The sequence below is a fragment of the Vigna angularis genome, chromosome 2 (assembly GCF_016808095.1).
Source record: "Vigna angularis cultivar LongXiaoDou No.4 chromosome 2, ASM1680809v1, whole genome shotgun sequence".
Classification (NCBI taxonomy): domain Eukaryota; kingdom Viridiplantae; phylum Streptophyta; class Magnoliopsida; order Fabales; family Fabaceae; genus Vigna; species Vigna angularis.
This window is the reverse complement of record NC_068971.1, coordinates 44,300,979-44,313,190: the sequence shown is the minus strand read 5'-3', so window position 1 is coordinate 44,313,190 and position 12,212 is coordinate 44,300,979. Positions and strand designations below refer to the sequence as shown.

Below are 12,212 nucleotides of genomic sequence, written 5' to 3'. Positions count from 1 at the left end.
AAGACAACAGTGTTTTAGTTTTCGCGACCAAAAAAAGGTAACATTTTTTTCACTCCCAGATAATCAAATCTTCAATAACACTTGAACACTTCAAAGTTCAACCCCAACACTCAGGTGTTAGACTGTGATCTCTTTTGGGGTCTTGACAGTAGTTATAAACCATCAGGTATCTCTGCACCCATCTCATGGCTCTGTTCTGTTGTCTTGTCAACCCACCAGACCTATATGGTGAGGCTGAAACTGGGTGGCACCACCGTGGTGCATAGGCTGAGCAACCACTGGCTTTGAAGTTCGAATACTTTGCCACAAAGGGTTGGTATTTGTAATCAGCTTTGTACTTTCCATCTTCAGTTGCCCATGATGAAGCATCCCATATTGAACCATATAGCCACATTGGCCTCAGAGGAAACGTTGCACCACTCTTCCTCGGGTACCTTCTTATTGGCACATCATCCACTAGGAATCTGACACGCATTTCGATGTCAGTGAAAGCAATGTTAACCAGGTAATACAAATCAGACACACCCTTTTTTAAGATTCACCCTATGCACCACTCAACAATTGAAACTCATTTTATAATTACGGTTGTCTAAGGAACTAGTAGATCAATTAATTAAATGTTACTTTTAGCTTTTTCATTAGCTGGGAGTCAGCAGATTTTGCTTACCCCACACTTTGATGCTTGGGTTTTTTGTGCCACTCATGTGACCTTGATTCTACCATTTTTCTACATGATTGTCTATTCCTGTCAAATCCCTACTTGCCTTAACTTCACAAAATGAAATTATTGCCCTTCCATCTTACAAAAATATCAGTCCGGTTATACCATTCCTACATTTTTCAATAATCATATCACTTATTTTTAGTCCTTTTCTATAGAAAATTATATCAAAAAAGTATTCTGAATATCAAATGTCTAGCCAATCAGTTTTGGCTGGACCGTGACACCTTATGATAAGAACCAATCAATCTGATGCCACATACACAGAATCCAATCTTACTAAGTTCCTTTGATCTTCACTCCTACCTATCTACTTCAGAAGAAAACGAAGTAGTTCCTACCTTGTCTATCCTTTTCTTTCGTATTAGGACTGAAAATCTATGCATTTAATTTCAAATAGAGCCACAGTCACACACATACATTCAGAAACAGTAACAGTGTATTATGCATAGTGACTCACATTATTTCCTTGGGACTCCACAGAATAGCATAGTGATGAAAATCTTTGGTAGGATCAAACCAGAGATGGAACTTCATCTCTCTACCTATAATTCTCCCATCTCCACTCCCTCTTATGTAAACATTCGTCTGCAAAGTGTAAGGCTTTCCAAATGTTGTCCCAAGAAACTCGATGTCCACTTCATCATGGAAACCAGGATGTGCTTCATTGTTTGAGAGCTGCCATTAGTCAAATAATCATTATATTCACTAATAATAGCAATTAATTAACTAGCTGCACTACGCAAAAAAGTGTAAGCTTTCAAGTTAGTTTCAACCGATAAAACTTTATTATATGATCTCTTGAGGCCATATCTTACATAGAAAGCTGTGATAACTCCTGCAGTATAGCCAGGTTGGACCTTAATGGAAGCCCCAAAGTAACCGGATCGAAATGGCCTTACTGACTTGAAGCCACTTCCTGTTCTCCAGAAACAAAGCAGTGAAGGTGGATTAAGATTTCAATGATATCATGCAAGAGAAAGAGAGAGCATTGAAAGTGATCGGATTCATACCTGAGGTTCTATCAAGCCAGATTGTTAATGCATTTTGGTCTAGACTTTGGTGCTGAGGGCCCCAGAGATTTCGAAACCCTTTGTAAAAACTCATAGAGCTGAATTTGGAACTTGGCCAGTAGCCAGGTGAGGGTGGCCAATAGGCATTGCTTGAAGGGGCCATCAAGACTAAAATAGCAAAGAGAAAGAGAGCCATGAAGAAAAGCTAGTTAAAGTGTTAGCAGAAAGGAGAATGATGCTGTTTTGTATAAATGAAAGTTGTGAGAGAGAAACTGCTCAAGGTAAGGTGCATATGGGAGAATAGTGTGGTAGTCAGTTTGATATAAATAAGAAAAATAGTGGGGCCCCATTTGAGATCAAATGATGGTATTATGGAGGGACTGGATGAATTAAACATATCAGTAATAATTATTTATACATCATTAGAGACAAAATGGAGGTCTTTAATAGTTGGATATCATATCATTGATTCAATTATAACTTGCATTTTTCACAGCTTTAGGTTGGTGTAACTTTCTTTTTTCCCACAGGAACTACTTTTTCACACCTCATCTATTTATGACACAAAATCTGTAAGCTAGGTTGGAAAGCTTGAAACAGGTGATGGGATCCAGAAGGGGTAGATGGATGTGCCTTAAATGTGGCTCTTTATTTTGTGTTGCATGGCTTTCACATTCAAACTAGAACCTAGGCTTGTGTCTGTAGGCTTTTCCCTTTTCATTGAAGGCTACAGGTATTTTTGTCTGAGCTGTGAAAGCAATAGCTGGATTAACCCCATCGTATGGTGCTTTTCACCACACGATTTCCCTTCCCGTTGTGTCACTTACCATTCAGTCAAGCATAAAATGTCTATATAAGGACCAAAGCGAGCCAATGAATAAATGATAAAACAGATAAAAGTTAAAACGAAAGGCAATGTGGGGCAGATTCTGATTTAGTCAATTCTCATGAATCAAAGTGAGTAACGGTGTGTTATAGCATGTGAATTTCATCAATGGAGTGGTGGGTCAGTAGCTATCCATTAATGGACCCCAAAGCTTTATTTGATTGGAAATGGGGGCACATGAATGATTGATCGACACGTATAGTAATCCTTCTTACTCATGGTAGAATAATATACCTTATATTCTTAATATGTTGATCAATCAAGAAAATGAGTCCATATAGGTTGCAACCAATGCACATTTTTAGCATAAACAAACCTTCAGAATAGGGACAAGTACTAACCATACTGAATTTAACTTCAATTGCCCTCAAATGTTTTTCTTTTTTTTTCTCTTTGATAAACAAAAAGGAAAAAAACATGTACACTCACACTGTTCTGCTAATAACTCAGAATTTGTTAACTATGCCATTATAACTCCAAATATACAGATAAGTAGACTGAGAGGAAGATCATGTTGTATGAGTGAATTTAGATAATCAAAACAAAAGTGACCATGTTAAAGAAATCTGTGGTGAGCCAATAATTTGACGTTGAATTTTGTCTGCTAATGGAAACAGAAGGTTCGAAGCTCTTTTCGAATTGATCTTGTGGATCAGTGCCCCATGAATCCAACTACAATTTAAGTATGAGGTGTTGAAGTACATGAACTTGAGGCATGCATGGTTCCCTTGAAACAAACCACAAAATCACAAAACACGGAGGTACTATTATTGAAACACAAGTCTTGTTATACACACGGCTTCAAGAATTGGTAGAAATAATAATAACCCCACAAAATAGATTTGAAAGTAACAGCAGGTAGTGCAGCCTGATCAAGCGAGCAAATAATTAATGTGCTGCTTAATGGGGACTTGTGCACCCTCATTTTTCAATTACAACTTGCAAGAGAGCTTCTTTCTTGATCTCTATGTGTAGACAAATTTTACAAGATTGGGGCAAGCACTGTTTTGTCGGTCACACACGGAGGAAGAGAAATGGAGGAAGGTTGGAAGATGGTGGCCGGTAGGGTCACTTTGGCCGACAAGTCAAAAACTTCAATACTTCACTTCTTGTAAAAACTCTGCAAAAGTCAAATTAACCTTCTATTTCTATGCATTCTTCTTGCATCACACATGTTAGAGTCTGAATAATTTGTGTTTGTCATGTTTTCGGATTAGTAGGTTCAATGTGGATGCTTTTGCTTTAATCACATTTTTCATCCAACAAAAGCCTATATCATAGCCTTTTTCACACTCACTGAGCCTTTGCTTTTGAATATGCCTGTCAGCTACTAATATTCATTTTGTTACAAACACCGAATGATGAATGTATATGAATTATGTTTTCCTACATATAGGCTCACATCAATGGCATAATCACCTCAATTTTTAAAACTATATATTGTGCACAATAATTGTAACAATGCCAACATTACACTTGTATGTTCAAAATTTTTGTTCAAGTGGGTTTTAATATATAATCTTTTTTTTTCTCTATTTTTATTGTTCATCTTCAGACTTTTACATTACAATCAAACATTCTTCTTTGAAAAATCAAAAGGTTAATTGGATTTACTGAAATTTGATGCAGACTTTAAAGTTGCACTAACTTTCACGTAAACAGCTAGTAGGAAGCATCCAATTTTTCAAGTAGGTAACCACTACAAATCCTTGATTATATATATATATATATATATATATATATATATATATATATATCCTTTTCTACATATCATGTTCATCACGTAACTTCGTGGGATAAAACGTATTTAATTATAACGTTTTATATAATATTGTGATTTATTTTTGTCCACCGACTAACAGTGAAGGCTAACCTTTTTAAGACCTGTGTTAAGAAATTAATATTTATCATTTTCAACAAAATTCTCTTGAAAAATAAAGTATCAAATATGTAAGATTTTCAAAATATTTTATTTCGTTTTTCCTGTTAATGTTTTATTTTTAATTTCTTTTTAATACTATTTTTTTTAATAAGGGATGAGGCAACTTCTTTATCTACTGACCATGAAAGTCAACTAAATTTATTGAAGGTAATAGTAGCCAATTTTTATCTACCTTGTTAACTTGAAGTGATAATAATATAATGTGAAGGTGTAAAAAAATATTCTTTTTATGGTAAGAAAGTTGAAAGATATTATAATTATTCCGTTAATATTTTAATAATGATAGTTATAGTGTGGCAATGGCATGATATAAACTTAGGAAGATTAAAATTACTAGTTATGTTTAATATGTAAATTACGAATTTGTTTTTTTTTTAATTTTATAATATATTTTTTAAAATTTTGAGATAATTTATTATTTTTCTATCTCATCAATATTAAGAGCTGTCAAAACAGGTAACCTGGCTCGATCTAGTTCAACCCACCATGAGTTGGTCATTTAGTGAGTCAATTCAACCCGGCTTACTTATTAGCGAGCTGAAAAAATTCGAATCTGATCCGACCCACCACTGGTTGGTGGGTTAATCGGATTGACTCACTAGCTCACTTAATTATAAGTTTTTTTTTAAATAAAAAAATTTATAATTTTTTAAATTCAAATTTAAATAAATTTCAATCTAAAATGATGATAAACTCGAAAGACAATTCAAAATATATAAAAAAATATCATACAATCCAAGCGTAATCTAAAAATAAGTATAAAAGACGAACAAATAAGTTTTTAATATTGATAATTTTTGTCACTTGTCTATTTATAATATTAGAGTCTTGAATAGATAAATCAATAATATTTTTCTCTCTTGAAACATCTTTTTTATGCCCATCTACAATATTAAAAAAAAGTGCTAACTAATAATATTGAAACACAAAAGTAATAAACCGGGTTACCCGCATAAAAAATTACATTTTCTTCAAACCCAACCCGGTTCAAACCCGTAGTGGATCGGATTGATTCGCGGGTTACAACCCATTTTGACAGCACTAATTAACGTGATTTTAATCAATCAGGTTTTTCTTTCCTATATTTTTTTCCTTTTTAGTTGTCTAATTTTTCCGTTTTTATTACATATTAGTAGTGTTATGTTATAATATGATATATTAACTAAATAGATTAATTTGTTAGTCTGGATACCTAGTTATATGTTTTTTTAACCAACTCTACGAGTTCTTAAACTTTATCTTTTTCTTTTTTTTTACTAATATATAAAAAAATTGAGACTAAAAGAGTTAATTAATTGTAGTTAGGTAGTACATGAATAAATTTGATGGTTAGAATTGGATTAAAGTTTGAAATAATTAGAATATAATTTATAGATAATTTAGTATGAATAGTTGAGTTAATTAAAGCTATTCATGTGTATATAATAGAGTAAGGTCGGTGAATTATATTTTTAATAATTTGAAATAAATTCCTATATGTTAAGAATAGGAAAATGATTTTTATATTTGAATTGAATCTACTTTTATTCTGTTGAAATTGATGGTTTCTCATTTGATTTTAAATCACTTAATTATTAGAAAAATGTTTTATTTATAATTGCAAAACTTTTTAGAGACAAGTGGTTTATGCATCTCTATACCTATTTGGATTGTCATATAATTATTTTGTGTTATGATATTTTATTTAAGTGATAATTTGAGCAGTTAAGTGAATTTTAAATTCAGACAAATATTTTTCTTTATTATTTAAATCTTGATTTGATTATCTAAAAAAAAGCATGATGAAACAATTTTATTTATTTCTTTTAGTTTCCGTTCAAATGAAAATATTTTCTCAAGAGACATTTCTATAATAAAAGAAATATACATGCATTCATAATTATTAGACGTGTTATAATATGTATTATATATAGTATATGACATTATATATAGATAATTTCATTGTGTTATATGTACACATAAAAAAATACTTAAAAAGATATAAAATTGTATAATATATAATAATTATGTTTGTACATAGATATCTACCATAATTATTGTATTACTATTAGGTATGAAATAGTTTATATTTATTTTTGAAAATAACCTAAGCTTTTTTGAAATAATAGTTTAATTTTTAACTTGTAAATTCTCATTTCATTCTTAACTAAATAAATTTTACTGAAATATATTTTATGAAATTTAAGATCCATTAGAGTGATAACATAAATTTGAGAGTGGTGAATACTTCATCTATAATTACTTCTTTATTTTATATAAAGTCTTCATAACAAAATAAATAAACACGCATTTCAAAGTAATTCAGATAACGCATATTTTTTCCATGCACTCAATCAACAACCATTCCGAATGGGCAAACAGACAAACTAAAAATATTAATATTTTAGTTTAAATAATTCAATAAGAATAATACATTTACACTCAAATAATACACACTAAAGATTAAAGATATTCTACAGAAGTTTTTAGTTATTTTGAAAATTATTAAATAATACTTTACAATGAATACTTTTGATGATTCTTTTCCTTGAGACAGTAAAGTTCCTTAAAAAAAAGGAAAATGTAATAACTTAAATAAAATTAAGCTTATTATTAATATTAGTAAAAATACACGGGTTTCTGAAATAATATAATTATAAATTATAAAAACTAATAAAAATGAAAAGACCTAGGAAATAATATTTTAGAACTCGTAACAGTTTAAAAAAAAGTGAGACTCAACTATTTTAATATTAAAAAGTTTTAATATAAATAGTTTTGTTATAAACGACTTTCATTATTTTAAACAATCATCTTTCTAAAAATCACTTTGATTTATCTCTAAGGATTCTCATTCTCTGTCTATTTGTTTAAAGATCATAGATCACCTTAGTAATCCTCGTGACGAGATTTTCAAGTCTAACTAATTGTTTTCTCATATAGAGTAAGTTGATTTTTCTCCTTTTTTTAGTCAGTTTTATTTTCCTACGTGTTAGCTTTCTTTGTTTTGAATGTTAAGTTTGAGTCTTCTATAAGACTCTCTATTGATCAGTGGTCTTAATTGCATACCCTGATCATAATTTCGTTGTTTGTTGGCACAATTAGTGTCATTTGATCTGTAGGAGTTGTTTGGGGTTCTTTAGGGTTGTTTGGTCTTCTAACAAATAAGGGAAGCTAATATTCACTTTGATTTTTCTATGAGAAACATGAATTTGTGTTTGAAAGGTAATGAAATTTATGCTTGGTTGAATATGATACTAATTGAAATGCTTGTTGAGTATGTTGTATATTAACGGGTGAATAATTTCCTATTTATGAATATTTCGATGTATTCTTGTGATTTAATAATGGTGTGAACTTTGGATGCTACTATTTTGAAGTTCTATAGGTACAAATGTGTTGTAGAGTTGAAAGTATGGAATGGAAAGTGTTGTTGGACTATTTTTTAGTCCAAATTTGAGATTTTGATAAGTGAATTTCTAGAGAAGGGGCTTTAAAGAGATATGTAATGTTTGAGGTATGTTTTTAGATCAATTTAAACTTGTCTAGAACCTTAATTAACCATAAATATGTTGTGATGGTAAGTAGTTGATAGGTTATGTTTTAGGTTACTTTTGGTCCATTTTAGAGTTTTAAACAAGTGAAATTTTGGAGGAATGGTTTTGTTAGTAAAGTTGTTGTTTGTTGGTTACTTTGAGAATTTAGGACTTAGTTGGCTAGTTAGTGCATTGAAAATATGGTTTAAAGCATTAGAATTTTGATTCATGAGTTGTGAGTTGTAGGTTGATCGGTTGAACCTTGATTCTTGACCAAATCACCAAATTGGTATCTAATTTAAGTTATAAACCTGTTTTTGAATAATTTCCAATGTCTATGATGCCATTTTGATTATTTGGATAGGTATTGGGGGCAAACAAAGCTAGTTTCGAGTTTGCTATCATCTGGTATAGTGTTGAGCGACCCTGTATGATGCTCAATGTTGCCAAAATAGTGAGTCCCTATGATACACGACGTTGAGTGCCACGAAGCCAGTGAGTTCTTTGACTTTGAGGTGCTGAGTTGTGTGTTTGTGCCCCAAGTGCCACTTGCCTACTTCAAATCAGGTGTTGGGTGCCCTCTATGGAGTTTTGGTTTGTATTCTTTTTCTTTTGTGTCTTGCTAGGTTTGAGTTGTATCGGTACTTTGATGCTTGTTTGATGCTATCTATTGAATTGTATGATGTATGATGAGGATGAGTACGTATTGATCATGTGCATGGTAGATGGACATAATTCCATGACTCTCGTGGAGAAATTTCATGGTGGTGCCTTGTAGTGTAAGTGTTGGTAGGAAGCTCAATCTTGGGAGTTATCCTGATGCTCCAATAGTCGTTCCATCTCAAGTAGAGAAGGGAATTATATGTTGAGGAGTAGCAGGAGGTTCTAGTCTAGGTGCTTCATCTTAACCTAAGACGTGAATGTGTTAACCTTGTGAGTGTGATAGGACGAAACTCATTGGCAATGACTCTGCAAAGCAATAGAGACCATCACAAGTGCATGACCCACCATAACTCGACATCTATACCTGTAGCCGAATTTGTCAAATCTAGAATATGTTTAGGTTCTTGTTTGATTTTAAAGTTAAATGTATTATATGCTAATTTATAATTGTATGATTTGATTTTTTTACAATATTAGTTTATCCTTGCTGTTTTTGTCTATTTGTGTATTTGTTTTCTCTTTTGTAATGATCATCTTAATGATACGAGCTTAACAGATATTAGGAGTGAGCAAATGCTAAGACATGATGGAACTAAGATATAGAATAGAAAATTTGGTTCTAGCAATATCTTATTTTTGTAAAGACCTTATTATGTTTTTGGTTAAAAGTAAGAAAATTTTGGAATGTAAGAAAAAACATATGTCGGGGTATATTTTTTTATTATATCAAAAGTTTTATTAAATTACAAAATAATTTTTAGTAATTAAAATAAATATTTATTAAACTATTAAATTGTTGTTATAAAAAGTAACTATGAAAATAAATAATTTTTATAATTTTATTATAAGTAATTTTTTATGTGTAAATGATTTTTTATTATGAATAATTATTTAAATTTAAAAATAATTATTTTTTCTTTTATTTTAAATAATTATTTAAATTCAAAATATAAAACTAGAAGAAAGGTTTGTAAAAAAAAGATAATCTTCTTTATTAAGGGTATAGGAAGATTTAAAAAATTATTGCAATTATATTTTAGCTACAAGAGCTTTTAATTACTTTTGAATAAAAAATGTATGGTTATTTATTCTTTAACAAATTGTTTTAATTTAATAAAACAGAAGTTATTTAATTAAAAATAATACTAAAAATAGTATAACAAAATTCCTTTATGTCATGATAACGACAATAATAAGGATTAAAATAAGATTTATTAGAAGTATTAGTAAAAAAATTATAAATGTTATGTTACAAAATAAAAATAATAATTATTATAATATTCAATATTTTTTCACAAAATATGATTTATAAAGTATTTTGTTTACTGATTAAATATTTGATTTAACCTGTATTCAGTCTAACTTAATTTCTTAACTAAAATTTAGGCACAATCTTCCCTTTCTTTTCCTAGTTACCAAATTGTATTGATGACATTATACTTGTTTCTCTTCTATGGTTGCCACATGAAACATAATCTTCATTTTTCTTTTGAAACATAATATATATTTTAAATTAAACGAATTAAAATAAAATAAAAATTATTTTATTGTATTTGTAGACATTCTATTTTAATAAATTTTTATCTCAATGAACTATTTTTTAATTACTTTTCATTATTTTAAATTTCAATTTAAATATGTCATTATGTAATTTTTTTTACTAAAATTAAAATTGCCAAAAGATCATTATTTGACTCTAACTTAATTTATTTAACTTTTATTATCCAATAATTGATATTATATGCAAGAAACATCTTTCAAAAACTGAGTGCAAACATTATTTGACACTTCCACATGAAACTCTTGAAAAACTATCCTGACATGAGATGGAGTCCAAAACTTGAATATATGCATGCAACATTGCAATTTGTCTGATAAATTTTCTAGTCCTCTTAGAAAAGTGCAGGCTTACTTGAAAGTGTATTGATTGTTTTGGTTACTTTTAAATGGAAAGTTGCAAAGAATACACCAATAACTAAATTTAAGATTAAAGAGAATTATTAACAAAAAGAGTTGAGTTGATATATGAACTTTGTGGTAGAGGAGTTGATACATATATGTGGTGGCTTTTAGAAATGACATCAAATCACAGAAAAAGAATGAAAGAAGATTCATTGATGATTTTTCAATCACATATAATTCATTATCAAGACATATACACATTTAGGTGTAATATTTATCAACATTTTAAAAAAAGTTGTTATATGACTTTTCAACAACTAACCCATAAATCCTTCATCTTTTTTAAGATTCTTAGAAAATGAAAACAATCATTTTAAATCTATTATAAAAAATTAATTAATTATAAAATATATTAACTTTTATTTTTCCATTCACTCATCTTGTAAGACTCCTTTTATAGGTTTTTTTTCCCTTTCATCTCTTTAATCTTATGAAGCAAACTTTGTTATCAACTAGTATGGATATGATGATGATCAATTTTGAACAATCAAAATTTTAATTATAATAATACTTTTCTTAAATATTAATTTAATTTTTATTTTCGTTGAGTTTATTTGATGTGATTTTCCATTTTTTTGTTAATGAAGTCTTAATTTTGGTTAATTTTGTTAATTTAGTCTTTTTTTTTATCACCGTTTAAATAGTTAACAAATGTGTATAAGATACATGACTTTTTTTCTTAATTTTTTTAAAATATTCATGTGTCAAGTCAACACGGTCTCATGTGATAGTTTTAACACTGCATGTCAATGTCTCATATTCTATTAGGTTCCTATATTTGTTATTTTGATTTAATTAAGTTCTATTTTTTTTAAATAGAACAATTTTGTTCATCTCTAAATTGGGATTAAATTTAAGTTTTAGAAAAATGCTATAATGATATTTTTATTTAAATAGGAGAATTTTGTTTTTCTCCAAATCGAGATCAAATTTATTTTTTATTAAAATGATATACTGATATTTTTATTAAAATTCAATATATTATTATAATATAATTATTAGACTTATGTAATTCTTCAATAGATTTAAAAAATAGGGTTAGACTTAGTTTAAAATAAAAAGAAAATTTCTTCATTATTTTTAAACCAACACTAGCCGTATTTTTTATATGTAACAAAAATTAAACATAAATCTAATAATTTTATTCTAATGATATAGTTAGAGTTGGTTTAAAAATAATTTTAGAAATATTTAATAAAAATGTGAATTGTAATAAAAATATAAGTATAACATTTATATAAAAATTAAATTTGGTCTACTTTAAAAAAAATTGGAACTAAGTTGAATCAAAATAAAAAACATAGGAACTTAATTGAATAATTGACATGTAGCACTAGTAGTGATATGTGTCATTGTTACTACTACATGATCCGACACTGACTTGACACATAACATTTTTTTAATTAAAAATAAATAAAAAATAAAAAAACAAAAAATAAAAAACCGACACGTTACATACTACGTTTACATGCGTTAATTATTTAAACAGTACTAGCAAAAAGATTACATT

At 28.9% G+C, this 12,212-nt stretch overlaps 1 protein-coding gene and 1 long non-coding RNA gene across 2 annotated transcripts; one reads left to right on the top strand and one right to left on the bottom strand.

The window, feature by feature from the left end:
* Positions 1-86: 86 nt before the first annotated feature.
* On the bottom strand, positions 87-1,944 carry LOC108322412 (probable xyloglucan endotransglucosylase/hydrolase protein 32). The gene is made up of 4 exons (NM_001329810.1): positions 1,735-1,944; positions 1,540-1,640; positions 1,182-1,399; positions 87-464 (listed from the first exon to the last, which is right to left on the bottom strand). The coding sequence occupies exons 1-4, from the start codon at positions 1,928-1,930 to the stop codon at positions 98-100; spliced, it is 882 nt and encodes a 293-aa protein (NP_001316739.1). The 5' UTR covers positions 1,931-1,944; the 3' UTR covers positions 87-97.
* Positions 415-4,009, top strand: LOC128195398 (uncharacterized). The gene is made up of 2 exons (XR_008246842.1): positions 415-505; positions 3,238-4,009. It is a non-coding gene; the product is annotated as an uncharacterized LOC128195398 (long non-coding RNA).
* The last annotated feature ends 8,203 nt before the right edge of the window (positions 4,010-12,212 follow it).